This window comes from Piliocolobus tephrosceles, unplaced genomic scaffold, assembly GCF_002776525.5.
Source record: "Piliocolobus tephrosceles isolate RC106 unplaced genomic scaffold, ASM277652v3 unscaffolded_20, whole genome shotgun sequence".
NCBI classification, from domain to species: Eukaryota; Metazoa; Chordata; class Mammalia; order Primates; family Cercopithecidae; genus Piliocolobus; species Piliocolobus tephrosceles.
In genome coordinates, this window is record NW_022302087.1 from 2,755,341 (window position 1) to 2,782,209 (window position 26,869).

General features: G+C 39.8%; 1 protein-coding gene across 1 annotated transcript in view; it reads left to right on the forward strand.

The window, feature by feature from the left end:
• LOC113225271 (myosin-15-like) overlaps positions 1-26,869 on the forward strand; it is a 142,999-nt gene that overhangs the window by 88,604 nt on the left and 27,526 nt on the right. The window contains 6 exon segments of the mRNA XM_026456880.2: positions 4,508-4,598; positions 6,698-7,087; positions 14,319-14,445; positions 18,721-18,839; positions 21,229-21,425; positions 24,732-25,081. Coding sequence (XP_026312665.1) covers positions 4,508-4,598; positions 6,698-7,087; positions 14,319-14,445; positions 18,721-18,839; positions 21,229-21,425; positions 24,732-25,081 — 1,274 coding nt within the window.

A 26,869-nucleotide genomic window follows, 5' to 3' on the forward strand; every position in this document is an offset into this window, starting at 1 on the left:
TGCTGTTCAATGAGTATAAAGTTGGTTATATAAGATGATTAAGTTCTAGAGATCTGCTTTACAACGTTTTGCCTGTAGTTAACAATACTACATTTTGTACTTAAAAATTAAAGAGTAGAGCTCAGGTTAAGTGTTCTTACCACAACTTAAAAAAAATTAGAATAAAATATAGTCAATAAGTCTTAGGAAATTGACAGGCTAAGTCTTCTTGAGCAAGTCACAAAAAGCCAAAGACAAAAGGGAGACATTGATATATTTGACATCAAAATTTTAAACATGTGGCAAATGCCAATACAAATAAAATGGAGACAGGTTATAAAGTGAGAGAAAAATTTGTAACAAATATAAAAAATGTCAAGAATCCAAGGAAAATCTATAACTCAATAATTAGATGAACACACCTAATAGAAAAATGGGCAAATAACACAAACAGGCAGTCCATTTGGTTTATTGACCATTTAAAGATACTAATAGTTGACAAGATGCAGTCATTACTAGTAAGTGAGGGCATTGCAAATAAAACAATGAAATAGTAATCTATTTTCTAAGAAAATTTCAGAAGTCTGATATTAAGAATAAATGTAGAGAAGCAATGATCTCACACTGTTAGTGGAGAGCAAGGGACAGGGCTATCTTATTTTTCAACACTTACCTATTCATTGCCCAGCAATTTCCTGCTCAGTATCCACTCTAGAGAAACACTCTCATGTATACAAGGGGCATGGTTATGAATGGTGTGATTTGTAAAAGCAAAATATTAAGGAAAACCTAAGTGCTTATTGTGAAATTCACAAACTAAGGAATGTCTAAATTGTGAAATACTATGCCATAGTTAATTTTTAAATGGAGTACTCTGTGTAGGCTTGTGTAGAAAAATATATTATTGAATTAATAATAATATAATTATTTTAAAATATAATAGCTTAAGATTTTTAAGCTTAATATATTGATAAGAATAAATTCTCAGGCTGGGTGTGGTGACTCATGCTTGTAATCTCAGCACATTGGGAGGCGGAGGCGGGCAGATCACCTGAGGTCAGGAGTTCAAGACCAGCCTGGTCAACATGGAGAAACCCTGTCTCTACTAAAAATACAAAATTAGTCAGACGTGGTGGCACGTGCCTGTAATCTCAGCTGCTCAGAAGGCTGAGGCAGGAGAATTGCTTGAACCTAAGAGGCAGAGGTTGCATTGAGCCGAGATTGTACCATTGCACTCCAGCCTGGGCAACAAGAGTGAAACTCAAAAAAAAAAAAAAATAACATTCTCAATTCAATAATATATTTAAAAAATTAAATATAACAATATTTAATATTAAATACATATTTAATATATTATAAATGCTATTCTTATCAATATCTTAATGAATAATATATTAATACCAATCAAGTTGTTAATCTGTACATGCAAATGTATGTGATATTCTGTCACAGTAAGGAAAATGAAATAGCTACATGTACACATGTAAGCACAAACATATGTCAGTACTTAAATTTCTGGAAGGATTTACACTAAATGGATAATGGTAGTTTCCTCTAGTGGGAAAGCAGGGATTGGGTATGACTTTAGTTTATTTTCACATTGCTGATAAAGACATACCTACAACTAGGTAATTTACACAGGAAAAAGGGTTTAATGTACTTACAGTTCCACATGTCTCAGGAGGCCTCACAATCAAGGCAGAAGACAAGGAGTAGCAAGTCACATCTTATATGGATGACAGCAGGCAAAAACAGAACTTGTGTAGGGGGACTCCTCTTTATAAAACCATCAGATCTCGTGAGACTTATTCACTATCATGAGAACAGCATGGGAAAGACTTGCCCCATGATTCAATTACCTCCCACAGGGTCCCTCCCACAACACATGGAAATTCAAGATGAGATTTGGGTGGGGACACAGCCAAACCATATAATTCTGCCCCTGGTCCCTCCCAAATCTCATGTCCTCACATTTTAAAACCAATCATGCCTTCCCCACAGTCCCCTAAAGTCTTCACTCATTTCAGCTTTAACTCAAAAGTCCACAGTCCAAGGTCTTATCTGCAAGAAGGCAAGTCCCTTCTGCTTATGAGCCTGTAAAATCAAAAGCAAGTTAGTTATTTCCTAGACACAATGGGGGTATAGGCATTGGGTAAATACAGCCATTCCAAATGGGAGAAATTGGCCAAAACAAAGGGGCTACAGGCCCCATCCAAGTCTGAAATCCAGCAGAGCAGTCAAATCCTAAAGCTCTAAAATGATCTCCATGTCTCACATCCAGGGCACACTGATGCAAGAGGTAGGTTCCCACCGTCTTGGTCAGCTCCTCCCCTGTGGCTTTGCAGGGTAAAGCCTCCTTCCCAGCTGTCTTCACTGGCTGGTGTTGAGTGTCTGTGGCTTTTCCAGGTGCATGGTACAAGCTGATAGTAGATCTAACATTCTGGTGTCTGGAGGACAGTGGCCCTCTTCTTACAGCTCCACTAGGCAGTGCCCCAGAAGGGACTCTGTGTGGGGACCCTGACCCCACATTTCCCTTCCACACTGCTCTAGCAAAGGTTCTCCATAAGGGCCCTACTCCTGCAGCAAACTTCTGCTTGGGCATCCAGGCATTTCCATATTTCTGAAATTTAGGTGGAAGTTCCCAAACCCCAATTCATAACTTCTGTGTGCTTGTAGGCTCCACACCAGGTGGAAGTTGCCAAGGCTTGGGGCTTGCACCCTCTGAAGCCATGACCCAAGCTCTATGTTGGCCCCTTTCAGCCATGACTGGAGCAGCTGGGACGCAGGGCACCAAGTCCCTAGGCTGCACACAGCACGGGGATCCTGGGCCCAGCCCACGAAACCAATTTTTCCTCCTAGGCCTCTAGGCCTGTGATGGGAGGGTCTGTAGCGAAGACCACTGACATGGCCTGGAGACATTTTCCCAGTTGTCTTGGGGATTAACATTTGGTTCCTTGTTACTTATGCAAATTTCTGCAGCTGGCTTGAATTTTTTCTCGGAAAATGGGATTTTTTTTTTCTATCACATTGTCAGGCTGCACATTTTCCAAACTTTTATGTTCTGTTTTCCTTATAAAACTGAATGCAGGCAGGGTGCGGTGGCTCACGCCTATAATCCTAGCACTCTGGGAGGCCGAGGCGGGCAGATTGCCTGAGCTCAGGAGTTAGAGACCGGTCTGGGCAACACAGTGAAACCCTTCATCTACTAAAAGACAAAAAATTAGCTGGGCATGGCGGCATGAGCCTGTAGTCCCAGCTACTCGGGAGGCTGAGGCAGGAGAATTGCTTGAACCTGGGAGGTGGAGGTTGCAGTGAGCCAAGATTGTGCCACTGCAATCCAGCCTGGGTGACAGAGCAAGACTCAGTCTCAAAAACAAATAAACAAAACACCAAAAAAACAAAACTGAATGCATTTAAGAGCACCCAAGTCACCTCTTGAATGCTTTGCTGCTTAGAAATCCCTTCTGTCAGATACCCTAAATCATCTCTCTCAAATTTAAAGATACACAGATTTCTAGGGCAGAGGCAAAATGCCACCAGTTTCTTTGCTAAAACATAACAAGAACCACTTTTGCTTTGGTTCTCAGCAAGTTCCTCATCTCCATCTGAGACTGCCTCAGCTACGATTTCATTATCCATTTCATTATCAGCATTTTGGTTGAAGCTATTCAGCAAATCTCTAGGGAGTTCCAAACTTTCCCCCATTTTTCTTTCTTCTTCTGAGCCCTCCAAACTGTTCCAACCTCTGCCTGTTACCCAGTTCCAAAGTCGCTTCCACATTTTCGGGTATCTTTTCATCAATGCCCCACCTACTGGTACCAATTTACTATATTAGTCCATTTTCACACTGCTGATAGAGAGTTACCCGAGACTGGGTGATTTATACAAGAAAAAGGGTTTAACAAACTTACAGTTCCACATGGCTGGGGAGGTCTCACAATCATGGTGGAAGGCAAGGCACATCTAAAATGGATGGTGCAGGCAAAAAGAGAGAACTTGTACAGGAGAACTCCTCTTTATAACACCATTAGATCTTGTGAGACTTATTCACTACCACAAGAACAGCATGGGAAAGACATGCCCCCATGATTCAATTACCTCCCACTGGATCCCCCCTACAACATGTGGAAATTCAAGATGAGATTCAGGTGTGGACATAGACAAACCATATCAGGTATCATAGCCAAGAAAAATTCAGATGTAGGCATAATCATTGAAGTTTTAAAATGAGAATGAATTATTGTATTATATCTATAATTAAAAAAATATTTAAACAAAATGGTATTTTTACTTTTGGTTAAAGCCTGGTTGTGTTTTTTATTGATTTATAATAATTGTACATGTTTTTGGAGTGCATGTGCTATTTTGATACCTGTATACAATGTACAATGAGTAAATCAGGGTAATTGGGATATCTATCACCTCAAATGTCTATCTTTTCTTTGTGTTAGGAATATTACAATTCTAACTACTTTAAACAAAATGTTATTATTCTGAACAATTGTATTTGATATCTTCTTCTAAACAGAAAAGAATTAGAAAACAGTCAGATGAATTCAAAAGTGGAGAATGAGAAAGGCCTGGTAGCTCAGCTTCAGAAGATGGTTAAAGAGCTTCAGGTAATCAATTATCAAATATGCCTGTGTACTTATATTTAGATCCATGGGTGATGACTCGTGGGTCAATGACAAATTCTCTGCCAAGGTATTCATATCCTTAGCCAATCACAGGCAGAGGCAGAAAGGAACAGTGGTTAAGAAGGGAAATTGTGGCATTCCACAGATGGATTTAAGCTTAAATTTCCTTGTAAGAATAATATAAATGAATAGCTAATTTGTTGAATCCTTGCTGTGAACCAGGCATTGTGCTAAAATCCAAAACTTGTTTTTTTTCACTCATGAATCCTTCTGGCAACCATTGAGCTCATATTATTAAATGCAACAATATATTTAAGTAGTAAGCACAGTGCCTGACCCATGGTATGCATTCAAATTAGCAATTTAATTTTTATGATGATTATTCTTTGTGATTAGAAGGCGATTGAAAATCAGTAAGTTATATAGGTACTTGTGGCCTCAAAACATTATTTGATAATGGATAGCTATTTATAAGTTTTAGACCATGTGAGTTTTATAGCATATGACCATGTTATAAAGTAATTTTTCACACAGATGCACACACACACATTTAGATGGATAATTTCCCTTTGGAGCTAAATAAATATCTTAGTAATATAACCATGACTCAAAATAATTTTGGAACCTCTTTCTGATATTTATCTTCTGAGATATGTTGAACCAAATAAGAAAACCAATCTCAGTGTTTTGTAAACATATTTTAGTTTCAGACATGGTATTAATCTCCAAGTGGTTATCATATTCATCAGGCTTGTCTTCAAATGACTCTTGACTTTATCCAAAATAAAAAAAAAAACATTTAAAAAACCCACAAACTTTTCAATATATCCAGAAGACAAATTTCCTTACCTTGATGACTCAAAAAGTTCTCTAAATATTATTTCTGACAAAACATTTCAGAAATGTTTGGTTCAATGGTGGTATTATTTGGGATAAATATTTTCTTGGATCCCATGATAACCAGTTGGAAGAGGATCATGGTTACTTGAATGTGGAAATCATACTTTTTTTAAAGCACCTTTTCTGTCATACCTCATCTATAGAACTGGTAGGCTACTTATTTGATACAATCTAGAAATTAGTTTTTTCTAAGCCACAGTAGTCTTATTTAATGGAAAGGAAAACATATTCTAAAACAGTTTCTATCTTGTTTTCTCCCCATCCTAATCTATGCCTAATTACTTAAGGTGATGATAGTAACATCAATGGCTTCGTTGTACTGTAATACAGTGATGTTATCAGGATTTGTAGACCTATTTGACCTGTACTAAAAGGGCTTGGGACTCTGAGAGTTGTTATCACTTCTTTTTCCAATAATCCTGCTTCTGATGATACCGTGTCTCTACTCACTTTAGTAGTCCACATTCCTTCACCAACTCTCCTTTGTTATTTCAAATCTCTTCCTTGAAATCTCCTGTAGACTAGAAAACCAAGTAACCAAGTTTTTTAGAATTGTGTGTAAAAATTAAATTGAGGCTGTTCCTTTTTTTTTTTGAGACGGAGTCTCGCTCTGTCGCCCAGGCTGGAGTACAGTGGCCGGATCTCAGCTCACTGCAAGCTCCGCCTCCCGGGTTTCCGCCATTCTCCTGCCTCAGCCAAATTGAGGCTGTTTCTTACAAGTAAATTGCTTGAACTTGAAGATGTTCATTGTATTGATCAGATTTTTGCCCAAGTCCTAGATAATTGAGATCAGATAAACGAATTTCAGATGAGGAAGATTTTTGTATATAAAATTTACCATTCCAATTTTTATGAATGCTCTTAAACACTTTTTTGTCACATGAAAGATATTTTCCTGTTTCTTTGGGAAGTGCTCTTTACTAAGCTTTCCCCTCCATGTATATAATTTAATGAGCTTGCCCATCATCAGGGGCTGAGCAATTTGGCAGAACTGCAAATTTGATTTCTGGTCTTGGTATTGAATTGGGGCAAATCACTTAACTTCTGTGTATTCTGTTTTCTTTAGTTATAAATTGGGAACCAAAAGGTTCATGTTAGCTTTGTGATAAAAAAAAAAAAAAAATAGAATAAAGCTCTTGCTACAAGTGCTTAGTAAAAATCAAAATTATTTCTTGCTACAGACTCAAATAAAGGATTTGAAAGAGAAACTAGAAGCTGAAAGGACCACTCGAGCCAAGATGGAAAAGGAGAGAGCTGACCTCACCCAAGACCTGGCTGACTTGAATGAGAGGCTGGAGGAGGTAGGAGGAGCCAGTTTGGCTCAGCTGGAAATAACTAAGAAACAGGAAACCAAATTCCAGAAGCTGCGTCGAGACATGGAGGAGGCCACGCTGCACTTTGAGGCAACTTCTGCATCTTTGAAGAAGAGACATGCAGACAGCCTGGCTGAGCTCGAGGGCCAGGTAGAAAATCTACAGCAGGTCAAGCAGAAACTGGAAAAAGACAAGAGTGACTTGCAGCTAGAAGTAGATGACCTCCTGACCCGTATTGAGCAGATGACAAGGGCTAAGGTAAATACTCCCATCCATCCTTATGGGCTTTTGAACATGGAAGTAGGGAGAGGAAGAAATGGGAGGGGAGGGAAAAGAAAAATAAGCCAGCTTAGTGGCTCAGTGTATTTTCTAATGAATAATATAGTTCTTCAGATGGAATAGATCAGGCCTGACCTTAGTGGTCATTGTTAAGGTCACACAGCTATCACCTGAATGTGACCTGACAGTGGCTTCTGGTTTTACCAGAATTCCAATCCGTGTTCCTTATGGACTTTTTTAGTGATGGCACAAGTAAGTGAGCTGGAAACCTGAGGCCATTATCTATGTCTCTCTTGAAAAATGGCTTTTGTTATGAGTGCTCCTCAGTGATGGCCTGGATACTCCTGGAGCCTATCTGAATGAATGGTGTACACAAACAGCTTTGCTGAGAGGAGGGGACTTTTTCTCCCTCATGTCCTCTGGCATCTTTTCAATCAGCCAGTACTATAAGAAAGGTTCATCACATGTTCTTTCTTTACTGAGCCCATTAGCCTATATGCTGCAAGCTGTCATGTCAAATGTTACTATGAGATCATCGCTATCAGTGACCCTGTCTTCTGGTAGTTGACAGGAGCTTTACCTTAGATTAGGCAGAGCAAATGACTAGTTGCTGCAACCTTCTCTCCTTGTGAACAGATTTTATAAAGTCTGGAAAAGACATGGCCTGACAATAAAGCTTGATCTCCTTGGACTATGGCCAGAAAAATGTAGAATATCTCCAATGATATGGAGTGGTTTCTGAAATATTTAATAATTAATTCCTTTTAAATACCATACTGAGTAGAAAGAAACAGTCTCTCTCTCTCTCTCTCTCTCTCTCTGTGTGTGTGTGTGTGTCTTAGTCCATTCATGCTGCTATAACAAAATACCACAGACTGGGTAATTTATAAATAATAGAAATTTATTTTTCACAGTTCTGGAGGCTGGAAAGTCCAGGATCAAGGTAGCAGCAGGTTTATTGTCTGGTGAGGTCTCTCTGCTTCTAAGATGGTGCCTCTTGCTACATCCTCACATTGCAGAAGAGCAAAAAGGGGAAAGGGACAGATGCTCCCTTGTACCAGTCCCATTGATGAAGGCTCCCATCCTCATAACTTCATCACCTCCTAAAGGCCCCACCTAACACTATCGCACTGGCGATTGTTTCATCATATGAATTTTAGGGGACATATTCAGTCCATAGCATTCTACCTCTGGCCCCCCAAATTTATGTCCTTCACATAAGCAAAATACATTCATTCTACCTCAGCAGGTTCTAAAGACTTAAGTCATTTCAGCGTCAACTCAAAAGTCTAAAGTCTCATCTAAATCATATAGGAGTGAAACTCAAGGCGTGATTCATCTTGAGGCAAATTCCTCCTCCAGCTGTGAGCTTGTGAAATCAAACAAGTTATGTGTTTCCACAATAAAATAGTGGAACAGGCATAGCATAGACATTCCCATTCCTAAAAAAGAGAAATCGGAAAGAAAAAAGAGGTAACAAAGGGAAAAGCCCAAAATAAAACAAAGCAAACAACATTAAATCTTGAAAGTTGGGAACAATCTTTTTTGACTCCATGTCTGACCTTCTGGACATACTGAGGTGGAGTTTGGGTCCCCAGGGCCCCACATAGCACTGCCCCCCTGACAGGAGCTCTCAGGAATTGAAGTTGGGTGCTTGTGACTCCTCCTAGGTTAGTGTTGCATGCTGGTGGCTCTATAAGTCTGGGGTGTTTGGGGCAGCTCTGCCCTCACAGTTCCATCACTGCCATAGTGGGAGCTCTCTGTGGTGGCCCTGCTTCCATGGCAATTCTCTGCCTGAACCCCAAGCCTTTCCAAAATATCCTTTGAAATCTAGGTGGAGGAGCTATGCTTCCATATCTCCTGCAGAGTTAGCACTGTATGGATGCTGCTATGGTTTACAGCATGTGCCTTCCAGAGTGGTGACCTGAGCTGAACCTGGGCCTGCCTGAGTGGCAGAGGAGCACTGCACTAGCATGTGGGAAGCAAAGACTTGAGGCAGCCTGGGGCAGCAAGCTCTGAAGTCTCACAGGAATCCTCTCTTAAAATCATGTTTCCATCAAGGCCCTGGCCTTCTGGGCCTGTGTGGGTGGGACAGCCACAAAGGTCTCAGAAATGCCTCCAGGATCATTCTTCCATCGTCCTGATGAATAGCACCTATCTTCTTTCTACCCCCACTAATTTCCTTATCAAATGTTTGGTTGTCTACATCCTTAGTGTTTTGTTTTTTTCTGAAAATGCTTTTTTATTCTTCACAATCTGACCAGGCTGAGAATTTTCTAAATCTTTAAATTCTGCTTCTCTTTGATTATACATTTCGTCTTTATTTCTCTCTCTTCATATTTTGTTTTAAACAATCAAGAGAAGCCATGGAGCCCTGAATACTTTCTTTAAGGATTTCTTCCACCAAATATCCTAGTTTATCACTCTTAAATTCTGCCTTCCACAAGGGACTAGGGCGTAGTTCAGTCAAGTTCTTTGAAACTTTGTAATAAGGATGCTCTGTCTTCCAGTTTCCAGTAGGATATTCCCCATTTCCATTTAAGACCTCAGTAGAATTGCCTTTACTGTCCATATTACTATCAGCATGGTAATCACAGCCATCCAACTAATCTCTAAGAAGATTAGTTCTCTCTCTATGCTCTCCTCTTCTTGTGAGCCCTCATCAGAAGGATTCTTAATGTTCCATGCATGGGAATATAGGCTTTTTCTAGCAGTAGGTGTGTATCTCACTACCTCCTTACTCTTTTAATCCCTGCCATCTGTCTTTATTTCTCCTGAAGCTGGAACTTCCTCTGAACATCTCTGTCACTGGCACCTGGTTTCTTTTTATAACTCAGGTTCTAAGCCTCAACCACTTCTTGCCTCCCTATTTGCTTTTCAGTCAATTATTGCAGCAGGTCAGTCTTTATCACCTCATAGTTTTCCATTCCCATTCCCATATAGGTCTCTCTACCTTTTAAGTATATTACTGCAGTGGTTTCCTAAATTATCATTTTTGCTTCTAGTCTTTCTTTTTTCAAACCATCCTATATTTATATGCCCAATTTAATATTTATAAAGTATTCAGAATATTTATAAAGCATGGATTTATTGAATTATGTCCCTGCTTAAAAATGGACTCCAAACTTCTGCTTTCAAGGTACACTGTAACCTGTGATCAGAGTCAACCTGTCTTGCCAGTTATAGATCCCATTGCTTTGTTTCATGGACCTTCCATTTCAGCTTGCCTTTCACCAAATATTTATCTTTACACTGATCTGCCTTTTCCAAACTAATTATTCTCTTTGGAATGCTCAAGTTCAACCTCCTGCATTACAGACTTACCTGTTTTTGAGTTCCTATTAGCACTTTTGGGGTCCCTCTTTATACTCATGCATTATCTAGTCTTTTAACTTTGCTGACACTGAAAGCAGAAAGTAGGTCTCACTTCCATGTTTACTACAGTGCTTTGTAGAGTCTGTGCACTCAATTACTAGCATCGACTTTTACATGTGCCTCTTGGAGCTCATAGATTTAGTGACTTGTCCAAGGTCACACATTTCTATGGAAGAGATGAATTTCAATTCCAAATCCTGTGTATGTCTGTTGGTGAGCATGTCCTATTGCTGCTTTAAATATTTGTTGGCATGATAAATTGTTTCTGTTAACACTCATAGGCATATACATTAGGCTAAACTGTTCCTTGAATTGTTTACTTTATCATTTTCTGAATTATAATAGCGAGAATGTCAATGCTCCGTGGTACAGTGGAGACTGAAGCATTTTCAAAAGCATATTATGCTGACAGAGAGGCTCAGGGCCATTTAGAACTTATAGGAAATCTCACAATTATCTTGATTATTTTGAATTCCCATTGGTCCCTGCATTTCTGGGAGGCAGCATTTTTATGCATCATTTTAAGAATCAGCTATAAGATAAATGTGCCTTATTCTATTAACCTTCTCATCCCTGGTATCAAAACATACCGCTTATCCTTAATGCTTAAATTAAAAATTCTTTTGAGGGTACAACTCTTTTGCATGCTGTATCCCCGTATAGGCCACTTTTAAATAAACAATCTAATTGTCTTTTTGCAGATCCTGTTTATGAAAATACTTTATATATGGAAACATTATACCATTGGTTAGCAGTGCCTATGTGGATACCTACCATGTGAAGCTATGCCTAAGGGCAAGTGCCTTTTCTATCTGTCCAAGTGGGCTGCCCACTCTACAGATACACACAGCCCAGCTGGCCTTCACCACATGGAGACCTCTTTTGAAAAACTGGGAAGTCTTTGGCTCCTTTTCTTACCATTTCCACACACCACTGACTAAGTTGTCTTACAGAGATCTGTGCGTTTTCACCCTAAGCAAACAGGTGCATAGCACAGCATATACAGGGCCATAAACAGATGCCATTTCTCACACCTGGATATGTTCCTCCTGGCTCAGTTAACAGGTCATTTACTATTGGAGACATCATAAGATAAAAATGGTTTTCATAATCATCCTATTTTTATCCATTTTCCTCTGGAACCCAGGATTCATGACAAATTGGGCCACCTAGGACATCAATTCAATTAATTCTTAATATTTCCTTTATCACCACTTCATACAACAGATGCTTAGAAATCTAATATTTGACATTTTCTGTGTGTGTGTGCATCTGCACAGACAGTTTCAGTTCGAATTCCAATTCTGACATTTAATAGCTGTATAAATTTGGGCTAGTTATTTAGCCTCTACTGGTGCTCAGTTTTCTCATTTATAAAAAGAGGCAATATGAACTTTTGAGAGATATTGTGAGGAAAAAAATGAGCATGCCAACTTTGACTGTCAAAGTCATTTTCAGAAGTGAGAGCAAACAAATTCAACATATAATTAGAAACTATGCAGACAACCTAAAAACTGTCACATTGATCACTACTGTAGCTTTCTTCTAGTTAGGAGTGGAGAGTGGGGACAATTGAGCATGCCTGGCATTTAACATTAATGCTCTAACCTATGTGAGGCTGATGGCATCGTTCGAGAAACTGGCCATTGAATCTCTGTTAAGTCTGTTTACACCAAGCCTGGGTGTGCTGTAGGACATCTGTGAAATGGAACTACATAACACCGCATTGGAGATAGAAGAAGACATCATTCAATAGTCTCAGAGAATAGCCATTAGTAATTGAGACAGCCAGGTGGGGGGGGGGTCCCTGGAGAAACTCTAACTAGCCTGCCCGCTGGAGTGGAGCCTCGGAAAGTTCACGCCATTTGCTGTGGGTTGGAGCCTGGCCCCTCCTCTTCCTGTGTGGAACCTGGGATTCAAGCTGTGAGTGGCAAGCGCTCAAGCAGGGACTCTGGCCTTGGGAAAGTCCCTGCTTCCCCCTTTTCTTCCTTTTCACCCCCAAAAACCCTGTCTTACTCATCATTCAAATTGTCTATGAGTCTGAATTTTTGTGGCCGGGGACAAAGAACCCCATCTTTAGCTGAACTGAGGAAAAGTCCTGCAACATAGCATGAAGGAAACAATCTTCAACAGAGCATAGGCTCCAGCTAGAGATGACCAAGGTTTTGGCTGGTACAAAAGTTTTCCTGAGGACTAAACCAGGCATCACCTTTGAAACATTCCTGATCCTTTGGCCATTGCTCTATCATAACAATTAGTTTAACATTGAAACTATTAGGCTCACCATCAGCTTTCACCATCTCACCAGACCTCACTGTTTTCTCAAAATTTCATTGGTATAATCTCTTCTTTGTCTCCCAGTTCTTCCATTTCCATAGCATACTTTCTTTGTACAGACAAAGGCCTCATGGGCTGCTGTATTAATTGAGATTTAAAACATAGAGCTCAGAAGAGAGCTGGGTATGTAACAAGCAACCAATAAATGTTAATTGCTCCTGCTATTGTCATTAATAGTGTCATCATCATCGCCAAGGATGGGGCAGATGGAAGGCATTTGAAGATCGCCTATAATCCTAGCACTTTGGGAAGCTGAGGTGGGCGGATCACAAGATCAGGAGTTCCAGACCAGCCTGGCCAAAATAGTGAAACCCCATCTATACTAAAAATACAAAAATTAGCCAGGCATGGTGGCATGCACCTGTAATCCCACCTACTCAGGGGGCTGAGGCAGGAGAATCGCTTGAACCCAGGAGGTGGAGGTTACAGTGAGCCGAGATTGTGCCATTGCACACCAGCCTGGGTGATAGAGTGAGCCTCTGTCTCAAAAAAAATATTATAAAAAGATAATTTATACATGAGTTTCATTAAAACAGCTATGTAAAATCTGTAGAACCATGGAAGTCCACCACCAATGTAATTTTACTGTTTCTGACTATATAAATAATAAGAATGCAAACTACAGTTAATTTGTATGTAAAGGGGATACCTCATCTTGCATTTGGCAGCTCTTAGTCCTGTTTGAGGATCTTGGGTCTCAAAACCGCTAGCCTGAGTTCTCAGAGTGTGGCAAGAGTCTGGCGATTCGATTGGTTACTTAAATCGGGTGAAAGTGCAAAGGCCAGTGTCCTATCTTTTTCTCCAGGCACGAAAAGCCAATTCTGAGAAGTTGGGTTTGGGGATTGAAGTGTTAACCCTGTTAGGGTCATCTTGAGATTGTAGCCATAGTGATCAGGAGGGTACAGTTGCTTGGCAGCTCACATTTGGTTATTAGGCTGTTGTGGCTCAGATCCTCCACTTTCTTCTCTCCTGCTTGGGCAGCCTTCTAGATTTTCTTCCTCCTCCTTCCCTCTCTTACCTCTCTTCCTTCCCCTTCCTCTGCCCCTCCGCCCTTGCATATTGCTCTCATATGTGCCAGGCACTATTCTAGACAACAGGGTGTATATCTTTAAACTGGATCTCTACCCTCATGAAAGTTATATTCTAGTGGAAAAGACAGTTAAATATATACTGTCAGAAAAGGATCATGTACCTCATTCGTGTTTGATGTTTCCTTCTCCAGAAAAGTAAATAATTCTAGAAAGGATCCTAATACCCAGGAAGTTTGGTGTCTCCCGTGACACCTGTGCTCTGCAAAGTTTAGGCTTCTTGGGGTCCAGACCCTAGAGTTGGTTGTACTTGCCAAAATCAGAAGACGTGATCTCCCAATGCTGGCTGAGCTCTTTACTACAGAAGAGAGTGTGCGGATCCCCAGAGCCACTCTTCCCCTCCTCCTTTGTGCAGCTGATTCAGAGTATCCTCTGTGAGCCCTGACTAGCCCTTCTTTCTCAACTCACAGGCAAATGCTGAGAAACTCTGTACTCTATATGAAGAGCGCTTGAATGAAGCAAATGCAAAGCTAGATAAGGTGACTCAGTTGGCAAATGACCTGGCAGCACAAAAGACAGAGCTGTGGAGTGAGAGTGGTAAGTAAGTATGTTGCTTGACTCACAGGCAATTCTCAATCCCAGCAGACTCATGGAGGCACAACTGAGATAATGAACTACGCACTGAGGCTGGGTGGGCATCTGAAGATCCTAGGGGAGGAATGCAGCCTCTGAGACAGCTTTGCCACACACATGCCTCTTGTCTAGGAAGTGTTACCTCTGTGCCACTTGGGAACCCCTGCCTAGTTCCCTTCCAAGAAGTAGAAAATCATAATAATATGCCATCAGCAGAAGCAACTCTCAAGATCAAAGGATGGGAGGGGCAAACCACAGTCTACTAGTCATGACATTTTTACAATTTCTATCTCATTGAATATTTAAATTAAAAAAAAATTAAATGTTTGGATAATGAAATTTTAAATGTTTGGATAATGAATTTTAAATGTTTGGATAACTGCTTTTACTGGGTATAAAGACACATCTGTCTTTACACCCAGTAAAAGCAGTGGTCCGTACGGCCAGCTACCTGGGCCTGCATGATTGGACGTCGTTCTCTCTGACCTCTTTTCCTACTTGCCCCTTCTCTCATTCTACATTGGCCACATCCACCTCTATGCTGTGCTTTGTACACCCCAGGCATACTCTACCTTGGAATCTTGCCCTAGCTATTTACTCTGCCTGGAACACCTTATTAATACTGGAAAGACTTGGGGATAAGGGTTAATCAAGTAGAGATCTGGGGCAAGTCAGGATATAGGCTCTGTTGAGAAGGTGACATTTGAATACTGTCAACTCATTTCCTCAAGTGCTTCTCTTTTCTTGGTATTTATTAAGTTCAAACAAACTACATATTTGACACAATACATATGTTTGTCTCCATCTGTCAGAATATAAGCTCCATGAGGTCAAGGGTCTTTGTTCATTGATGTATGTCAATCATCTAGAACACTGCTTGGCACTTATTGATCCTCCATAAACATTTAATAAATAAAAGTAAAAAAATGTCCCATACTTTATTCATTATTATCAACCACTATGGATTTTTTTTTTCTGTTTTTCCAATCTATTACATTGTAACAATCTAGTGGGGGTTTTTCTTTTTCAGTTTATCATAAGCTTTTGTATTTTGCATACTCAGTCATTTGTAATGACTGCTTCTAATTCATCGAGATTGACTATACCTAACCTTGTCTGCAACTTGACTTGCCTCTCTGCTATGAACAGCATGTGGCTAGATGTTTATCTATAACTGAAATCAGTTTTAGTAATATATTCTGAGAGATAGAATTCCTAGGTCAATGAAAATTAACAATGTATTCTTGATGCCCAAGTGGCATACACTTTTAAAAAGAGAATGAACACATTTGGGCTATATATAACACAGTTCCTCCAGTAGACACCTCTATTTCCAGATGCCAAATCTAGGGTCAGGGCTAAATTAAAATTAGTTGATAAAACTAAAAACCTGGAAATCTAGAAGAAGAAAGTATTTTTGGTTCTATTAAGGACACTGAATAGGACTCTTCTTATACTGACCACAGGGTGTGTGAAACCTGGCCTTGCTACCAAGCCCCCAGTTTGATCTGTGCTATTTAGGATTTAGTTGGTATGTAGGCTCCACAGTCCAGACACAAAACTGGAGAATACCTGGTTGTCTGGCCCTAAAGGAAGTGCTGTGTAAAATCGGTTTTGATAGACATTGGCTGTCTCCCCCTAGTTATTGGCATTAATTTTCTACTCACTTTTTTGACGAGGAAATGAGTGGGTAGTGAGTAAAATGAAAGTGGGTCTGAGATGATAATTCTGCTTAGGCTGCAGGAGTTTTTTCTTCCTTTTTTTAACTTTACCTTTTGGTTGGCTTTTGTGTAAGTTAAATTTGAAGTACAAATTTATCAAGCCTATCCTCCCCTCACTGGGTCCATGCTCCAGATTGTTTATTTGTTTTTGTTTTTTGTTTTTTTGTTGTTTTTGTTGGTGGTTACCTCCAAAGTTTCTTTCTCATGCCCTGTCCTGTCAGCTTTCTCTGCTTTCAGAGGAAACCAATAGTAAATGTGATCAATTAAGCCACAGTAACTGGCTACTGGCTCTGTAATATACATGATATATTAGTCTCAACCAGCTAGTGCATTTATATTTCTTCAGAATCTTTTTAAATAAGATGCTTTTGGACCAGCATAGTGGCTCACGCCTGTAATCACAGAATTTTGGGAGGCCTAGGTAGGCAGATCACTTGAGGCACAGAATTTGAGACCAGCTTGTCCAACATGGCAAAACTCTGTCTCTACCAAAAAAATACAAAAATTAGCTAGGTGTGGTGGCGGGCACCTGTAGTCCCAGCTATTTGGGAGGCTGAGGCAGGAGAATCACTTGAACCTGGGAGGCGGAGGCTGTAGGTAACCATTGTACTCCAGCCTGGGCGACAGAGTGAGACTCTGTCTCAAAAAACAAAACGCCAACAGCAACAACAACAACATGGGAGGCTGAGGCAGGAGAATCGCTTGAACCTGGGAGGTGGAGGTTGAGGTGAGCCGAAATTGCACCAGTACACTCCAGCCTGGGCAACAAGAGTAAAACTCTGTCAAAAAAAAAAAAAAAAAAAAAGCCACAAGACATTTTCATCCAAATACTCTTAAAGTTTGTTTCACTGCCAAGTGATTCTCAAGAGCCTGTAGGGGGTCTATGAGGTTGAAGCTATTTTAGTATAATACTAAGATACTATTTGCGACTTAAATTCTTTTGCCATTTGTATTGATGGTGCAAAAGCAACAATGATTAAAATTGCTGGAGCCTGATCACAAGTCAAGGTAGTAGCACTAAAACATACTAGTAAAAATTGTATTCCCTAATATGTACTCACAGGTTTTTTAAAAGTCAGTTTCACTTAAGGATGTCCTTAAAGAAGCAGGAGAAATGAATTTTTTACATCTCAACTCTTGAGTATATATATTTTTACTATTCTGTGTGACAAAACAAGAAGTATGCGTGAAGAACTCCTGTTTCATACTGGAGTAAGATGTGTAATTAAGCTCCGAGCTGAGCTAGCAGTTTTTTCAGGGAGTATCACTTTTACTTGAAGGAATGACTGGCAAACAAACTAGGCTTATTTAGATTCACATGTTTAGCACATGATTTCTCAAAAATGAACAAAGGAAACCTGTCACTGCAGGGAAAGCAACTGACAATGTTTCTTGCCAATAACAAAATAGGAGCTTTTAGGTAAAAATTATATTTTAGAAAACATGTATATGCCATCATTAGGTTGATGGCTGTCAATTCTTGGACTTTTCTGATGAGCTCAGCAGTGACGTTAACAAATATGATTTTAAAAATATTGTATGTGATATTGTGATTTATAATAAGATATATACATGTACATATGGGTGTGTATATATGTGTGTGTATGTGCATATTTATATGTGTGTAAGTATATATATATACATATATACTTGTACGTGTGTGTGTGTGTGTGTGTGTGTGTATCTGACACTGTCTCTAGGAAGATAGTGTCAGAATTGAGTTAAACTGTAGAGGACCTTTGTAAGTTGAATCCACAAAGCAGAACTTACAGATATGGAAGGCCCAACTATAATTCATAGGATAAGTTAAGCAGGAACGATAGACTAGAGTATGATACAATTTCTCCCTCTCGTGGTCACATTTCCTACCATTTAGTGACTACTGCTAATATTTATTTAGCAGTTCAGTCTATAAAACACATTCACACTAATTTAGTTTTCATTAAGAATCTTTTATTGTTATCTTCATTTTACAAATGAGGTAATAAAAGTTATAATTATCTAAAAATTATACAAACAGAAGTGTACAAAGTCACATATAATAAACAAGGGAATATGGTATAGAAGAATGTGGTCTTTAAGAACTTCATTTGAATCTACCTTCACCAATTATGAACTGTGTATGTTTCTGTTTCAGTCATATTTAAGTTGCTCTGTTTCCTCCTCTGCAAAATAGTTAGTATAATACCTACATTATCAAGGAGTTATGAAAATTAAACTAGATAACATACATTAAATACCTAGAGCATAGAAGTTTCTCAATAAACAGTAACTAATATCATCTGTTATTGATTCATACTTATTAGTAAAAATCAGTTCATTTTTAGGACTCCCTTCTGAGTCCTGAAAAGGATAATTGTTGTGGTTTTGCTGAATAATAGGACTCTCAGACCCTTCCTAAATATCAAAAATATGTGGGTAGAAGTCATGCTGGCTACCCTTAAAGTCAGTAAGTCAAGTGGAGGAGGCAATAGATAGGAAGACTGTAATTATGTACTTTTGTGAAATCTTTCTGTAGGCGAGTTCCTGCGGAGGCTTGAAGAGAAGGAAGCTCTGATAAACCAACTTTCCAGGGAAAAGAGCAACTTCACTCGGCAGATTGAAGAACTGAGAGGGCAGTTGGAAAAGGAGACCAAAGTAATGTATCTATTATTTCTCACTTGTTACTTGACTGTGTGTTTTTTTAAAAAAAATAGTGCTTGATGAATCAGCCTGAAGATGTTTTATAAAAGAAGAAGGGAAAATGCCCTACAAGTTATGGGGGAAAAACCATGCCAGGAAGAACCTGATGACTGAAGGATCTTCCTTGGTGATTCAAATTGCTTCTTTGCAGATTTAGAGCAAGCAAAGTGTGTGTTTCCATCTTGTGTGAGTACTTGAACAGAAGGGCAGCAAGGCGCTTTCTGGAATTTGATTCTGAAACTGCTCATGAAAAAGTGAAATTAAATGAAAGCCTAGAATAAAATAAGTGGGACTGGGTTAGCTCAATATTACTTTTAAATTGTCAATAAATTATAGAAATTAGTCATTTCTTCCTGTGAGTATATAATGTTGCTAGAAGGTGACTCCAGTGAAAGTGATTCTGGAAGATGAAAGCATAGTGACCAACATGAGATATGAATTCTTTGAGCCCTGATATTTAAATGAATTCTTAGTTCATATTCAAAGCATCTTATTACTAAGACCCCAAAGTATCTTACTTGTACATGACCATACTATGAATGCATATACTCTGAAAATGCAGGTAGTTGAGTCTATTTTAAAATATTGTACCATTTTATTCCCTTGATTCTCCATATTTTCTATATTATACACAAATTTAAAAATTTATCATTGTTTGTGCATCAGACATTGTACCAGATACTTCTGTCATGTTATCTCAATCTTCATATCAGTCAAATGAAGCAGATAGAATTGCATCCTTATATATGAAAAGACCAAGGCTCTGAGAAGAAAAATAACATGTCCAAGGTCATACACCTAGTGTATGATATACTATGATATACTGATATACTGTGAAGAAACTTAAGCACTAGTGAAATGAGTTATATTTTAGAAGATCTCTCTGGCTGCCTTCCCAGTGACTTCCAGTTGGCCTACAAGCCCCCCGATCTGGCTCCAGCATCCTTCTGTGACCTAATTCCTACATCTGCTTCCCTCATTTACTCCCCCCAGCTGCCCTGGCTTCCCTTCTGCCTCTTAAACCAGGCACCATCATTCCTGCCTTAGGACTTTTATAACTGTCCTTCCCGTTGCTTAAAGGCCCTTCCCCAAGGTCTTAGGGGGATGATGAGAAGGAGCCAAACATTCTAGATCATGCTTATCTGCTGTATTTGTTTTACTGCTATTAGAAATTTTATTTATTAGTTTATTTGCATGTGTATTTTGCGTATCCCCTTATTTCTTTTGGGCTCTTTAGGGCAGGGATTTTGTCTGTCTTGTTTACTTCCATAATTAAATATATGCCATGTAAATGCCACATAAAGGTTTTAAAAGTTTTTCCTTTAAAGGAAAATAAAATTAAACAAGAGGAGAGGTCACAGTTTGAACTCAGGTTCATCTGATTCCAAAGCCTGCATCCTTTTCGTGTCATTGTGTATTGTGGCTCCTCATTTACCACCCAGAGGGGTCTGGCTGAGGCTGCCATTAACTAAACCTTGTGCCCTCAGAGCTGTATCTTCCTGAAAATGTGCTTTTTTTTTTTTTCTAATTTGCATAAAGGACCCATGAGGACCCGTCAGGACCCTGGTTCTTTCCACACTAGATTGTCTCGGGGGAATGATGCTGCTAGGTTAGCCAGATCACCATTTAAATGATAAAAATGTTTATTAAACCCAGCAGGGCTGTCCAATACATATAGAAGCCTCTACTACACTACAGGTAGCTATTTAAATTTATATTAAAGTTAAATAAAATTATGAATTCGATTTTGATCACACATTGTACTAGGCATATTTTGAATGTTCAGTAGCCACATGTGGCTAGGTGTTTACTATGTTGGGCAGTGTACATAGAGAACATTTTCATCATTACAGAAGTTCTATTGGGCTGTAGTACTATTTTGAAGTATTAGGAGCTGAGGTTTTTAGAGATTTCAGTGTGAAATAAAAGATTTTATTTTCTTCATCAGTGGAATGAAAAGGCTAAATTTCAGTGGTTCTTTCTGGTTTGAACAAGCTCTGAGTCTAATATATTGCTAAATATAAATCTTATTGCCTAAATGATAGTGAATGTTGTCTTTGCTATCCTTGCATTCTCCACTATTTCTAGAATTCCAGGCCTAAGTCCACAGAGTCAAGCTGGCATTTCTCTAAATAGAATTCCCTTCCCTCTTTTAATGGCAGCAATTGGATACTATCTATCCTTTCTCTTGTCTCAAATTCTCTCCCTAGTATTATCTTACTAGGTTCAGGTTCAGCTTGAATTTGTGGCAGGTTAATCTTACCTAAAAAAATATTATCTGACTTTCAAGACTTGTATTGTTTGTGGTGGTCATGCCTTTTTTGTTAATGTGTGTTCCCTACAGTCCCAGAGTGCCCTGGCCCATGCCCTGCAGAAGGCCCAGCGTGACTGTGACCTTCTACGAGAGCAGTATGAGGAAGAACAAGAGGTCAAGGCTGAGCTGCACCGGACCTTATCCAAAGTCAATGCTGAAATGGTGCAATGGAGAATGAAGTATGAAAACAATGTCATCCAGAAAACAGAAGACTTGGAGGATGCCAAGTGAGTAGGGCAAGGCTATCCTTAACCTGGAGTTAGTCACATGGAGGAGTATGAGAATAATGACTCTGTCTCCAAGGCCTCGTGGTATGCATTTAACAAATCCTTGCCGCGTGCAGGAACAAGCCCAAAACCAAAGCTGAAACATTCACTGCTGGCAAGAAGCATACTCTGTAGAGGGACTAAAAATATAAAAAGTGTAATACAAAGTGACAGAGACTATAAAGAGGTCCTGGGGAGAGAAAGGAGGCTCTTTCTAGGGACACAAGGGAAGTTTTCATAAAAGATGTGACTTTGAGCCATGGTGTGAAAATAGGCTATCGCTTAAAACCCTATATTTCATTTGTAACGCCAAAATAATTGAGTCCATGTGTGTACGTGTCTCCATCAAAGTCATTGTGTCCCTGGTCTACAACTTGTAGACTACAAAGTAGTCTGTGAAGATGGACAGGGAAGCTGGAAAAAATGTTGGAATCTGTCGTCATATCTTCTAGGACAAAGGTTGCTTTGAAAAGAAACCATCCCCAGGCCATCCCTAAGGTTAGAATATCAATTTTATAGTCATTTCTATGTAAAGGTTTTAAAAGTTCTTAGTAGTTACAGAAGTTTGGGGCACAGCTGAATTGTGACTCAGTACCAGGGTATAGAACTGAAGCATTTTGCTTAGAGACCAAGAAACTCTATTTTTAAGAGAAATTGTCAAACCCCAGCTTATAATCATTAAAGATTTACTCAAAAGAATGTGTCCCTGGCTTGGTAGCTTGGCAAAAATCCGAGGAAGATCAATACATTTCTCTTTAACTTCAACCAGAAATAATGTTTTCCAGTTCTTCACCTAAATCTTTGAGAGGCATTGCTGTGCAATTGCTGAACAGCTGCTGTGTTTTGTCCCAGAAGGGGCAAGTGATCCATCTCTGTACCCACAGTAACTTAAAAAGGGTTTTAGAATGACAGATACTAAAAATACATGCAGTAGGTGCTGTATCAAAACTCTGGACCACAGAAAGTTTTGGCTTTGTACTGAGAGGCCCTCTTATATCCAAATACAGTATTTACTTCTGAAGTAAGATTTTTCCCCCCTTCTAATGATTGAAGAATTCAGGTGAAATTGCCTATCTATCATTCTGTTTGATGGTTTCTTTGGGGGTTGGGTAGGAAAGAGCAAAAGAATATAGACTACTTTATGACCACATGGGTTTGTTGGAACTAGTTCTGTAGCATGTAATAACTAAAGAAAATAATGGGCCAACATGGTACTCTCTGAAGACACTTTTTTACTTTCAAATTGGTGGGACATTGAATAAATAAAACTTTGTCTGTATTATGCTTTTCCTCTAAATCACCTCAGGGAGGTAGGCAGCTACAAAACAATCTAGGATCCTGGTTTCTTTTTTGTTATTGAAGTTAAAGATTTGCTTGCTTTGATTTCCAGGCTGGGGTTCAAATGATGAGTTAGTTTAGCAGACTCAAGCTCACCTAAGACCCAGTGTACTGCTTCTGAATTCTAAGTTCCCCAACGATAAGGATTTAGTTTCTTAATTTCCAATATCCCCTTACATATTCGAGATTCTCCTTACATATTCGAGATAACTAAGTAGGTGCTTATGGTTGGCAAGTTAAAGAGAAAAATAGTAGTTGATATTAAACATAGAACCAAGTTATTGGTAAAACGAGGTTAACCAGTTTGTCCAGTTTACGCTGGAGGTTTCCTGTTTTAGCTTTGAAAATCTCATGTCCTGGTGTATTAGTCCGTTCTCACACTGCTAATAAAGGCATACCCAAGACTGGGTAATTTATAATGGAAAGAGATTTAATTGACTCACCATTCAGCATGGCTGGGGTGACCTCAGGAAACTTACAATCCTGGTGGAAGGGGAAGCAAACACGTCCTTCTTCACATGGTGGTGGGAAGAGAAGTGAGTGAGTAAAAAGGGGAAAGCCCCTTATAAAACCATCAGATCTCATGAGAACTTACTGTCATGAGAACAGCATGAGGGTTACCACCTCGATGGTTAAATTACCTCCCACCAGTCCCTCCCATGACATGTGGGGATTAGGGGAACTACAAGATGAGATTTTGGTGGGGACACAGCCAAACCATATCACCTGGTGAAACCCCTCAGTCCCAGGCAATCCATTATGATTGGTCACCCAAAGTGAAACTCCTATTTTCTTTGATCAGCAAGCATTTCTAAAGTAGTTAAAATATATGTAATTATTTCACTCGACTGCCTGTAATTATTTCATTCCTACTGCCTTAAGTCAGGTAAAGCATCAGAATCTCCTCTTCACACTTAAGAAACGTGAAGCAAAGAAGTGAAGTGACTATGGTTAGAAAGCCGGGGGCAGGGTGTTGTTAGAGCCTAGATGCTTCCTGGATCCCGAGCACGTAGGGGTTTTTGCAGGATTCCACCCAAAGGGGACTTTATTACCACATTGCTCTGTTGGCCTAGTTATGCAGTTTTTTTCTGTTTAATAGCAGTAGATGAGCTTGGGTACATATAGTACTTTTCATCTAAGAAGTATAACAAGTGAGTAAGAATGGGACTGCCAGCAACCCTGCAGGAGATGTAAGCAACAGAACACATTTCATCCATTAGAATTCCTAATAGTAGCATATTATGGGGGTGGTGGAGAAAGAAGCACTGTAATAAACCACTCCATCTCAGAGATGCCCAAGGAACAGCAGATGGGGGCTAAAGTACCCCGTGAGAACAGTAGGACCTGTTAAGTGAGGATAATGAGATGGATTTGGGAATATAAATCTGAAGAGAGGAGCTGAGGTGGAGAACACACTCAGAGAGAAGAAATAATTGTGTCATGTTTAGGAGCCACATGATGTGAGAGAATAAGCAGGAAAAAGCAAGAGAGTGTTCTTTAGAAGCAACACAGCCAAGGAGCTCTTTAGTGACTACACATGGCTACAGATTTGTAAGGTGCTTACTGTTGGTAAGGTGTTTAGTACAATCTTCCTTTTTTCCCTCTTCTTAGGAAATAATCAAGTCAGTATTGCTTATTAGAGCTTTAGGATAAGCAAATACTTGTAGGAATTCAAAGAGATCCAGAGTTCCAAGTGCAACTTGGCAAAGGGGGAAAATAAAGACCCCATGCACACAGGAGGCAGAGGATGGTGGTCACAGACAGTGAGGTCACTTTCAGATAGGAGCTGCTGTTGCTTTGTACCACTAAGTCCACTGCAGAGGTGCCATCTTACTTTGCACCCAAGCTCTATCTTTAATCCAGGGCAGACTTGATGAGCTCTCTGACAGTTGTTGCCTCACTCACTCTTTGGGTATCCTCCTTTCTCAGGAAGGAACTGGCAATTAGGTTGCAGGAGGCAGCGGAAGCCATGGGGGTGGCCAATGCCAGAAATGCCTCCTTGGAGAGAGCCAGACACCGGCTGCAGCTGGAGCTTGGGGACGCCCTGTCTGACCTCGGGAAGGTCCGCTCTGCAGCAGCCAGGCTGGACCAGAAGCAGCTGCAGTCTGGCAAGGCCCTTGCGAACTGGAAGCAGAAGCATGAGGAGTCGCAGGCGTTGCTGGATACCTCTCGGAAGGAAATCCAGGCTCTCAGTACAGAGCTCCTCAAGCTCAAGCACGCCTACGAGGAGAGCATCGTGAGCCAGGAGACACTCAGGAGGGAGAACAAGAACCTCCAAGGTACACCAAGCTGGGCTCGGAGCCAAAGCCGGAGCTGGTAGCTCAGGGAGAGCCCTGGCTACAGGCAAAGCTAGGCAAAGCTGTCTTCAGCATTTTCACGTTCCCATCATGTTTTAACTTTTCAATTTTTATACTTCTGTTTGACCTTTTTTTTTTTTTTAAAATTTTAGATGCCATTTGTATGAAATTAATTCTAAAAGTAAGACTCGTTTCCTGCCTTTAACTTCAGTTCTCCTCTGTAAAGGAAGCCACTGATGAGAATTTCTTGATATCCACAACCTTACCAAGATTTTCCATGCGTGCTATACTCAACGGTGTATTTTTTACCCAGTTACATTTTGTTCTACACGTTTTATTTTTTCATATATGAATATATTTCCCAATTTAATGAATATTTGTATAGCCCATACTACGTACCAGGCACCGTTTAACTATTTATTGTTAAATTTTCAGAATAGTCTAGTGTTAAGTTTTCTCATATGTAAAATGAAGGCTATATAGGTCATAAGTTGAGTAACTTGTCCAAATTCACATTTGATAAGTCGCAGATCTGGGATTTGAGCCCAGCCACGGCTCCAGCATATACGCACTTAACTACTGAGCTGTGCAACCTTCCCACGTACCTTGTGTCTCTTTGCATGCCTGTACATGGAGACCTACCACAAGCTTTTTAATAGCTACATAGTGTTTTGTAATAAAGATGGCTATCATTTAACTAGACTTTATTCATTTTAGATCCAATTATTCACAAATATGAATAATCCTACATTATACATCCCTATACATGTATTTATGCACATGTAAAAATATTTCAGGAGAATGGATCCCTGGAAAAGAAATTGCTGGGTTAATGAAATGAATTTTTAAATTTTGATTTACTGCCAAACAGCCCTTCAAAGAGGCTGCCAACTTATCCCAGCACCAACAGCAATGTGCATGAAAACCCTGAGATGCCCTGGAAGCAAGTTCATTACTGTTGGAGGCGTAAATGAAGCTTACTTTCTGTTGACCTACATAGTCTATGATCAAGGCACTAGCTGGGGACATGAGGGGGTGCTAAAACAGTGGTTAGAAAACTTTAGCTACATCCAAACCAGCTGGAGGGCTTGTTAAAGCACAGATGGCTGGGGCCCACCCCCAGAGTTTCTGACTCAGTAGGTCTGAAGGATTTGTGTTTCTGACAGTTTTCCAGGTGAGGCGGGTGCTGCTGATCTGGGCACCACCTTTGGATTGGGGTGGGGTTTGAATATTGAGTGAGCTTTTTCCAAAGCTCTCCAGGTGATTCTAAGGTGCAGTCAGAGTTGAGAACCTCTTCCCTGATTTTCTTCTTGATAACCCATCTTTAAGAGAGTGCTTATCAGAGAAGAATTTATTATGCAATGAAAATTTCTGTCTAACGTATTTGTCTTTGTAACTTCTAAAAATTCTCATCATATCACATCACAGCCCAGAATCTCAGAACCAGAGGAACAGGTGACTTATTGAGCTCCTTCCACCACCTCTGAACTGGGTAATTCTCTGAGCTACTTGGCCCTATACCACACCTCTTATGTACTAAAGGCAGAACTGACCATAACAATATCAGGTGGAAGAGGTTTTGTGACTTCTGGATGTCCTATTCTGTTTGTCAAAGGCTTATGTTCATGAGAGGCTGGGAAAAAACACTCAAGTGCTTGAGCTAAAGCCACTGTCTTCCTTGGGCCCCTTCTGATTCTCTGGCCTATCTGGGGCCATGCCTTGGATGCTGGCAGACAGTGATCTAGTTTCTACTTTAAGTTCCTGTCTCAG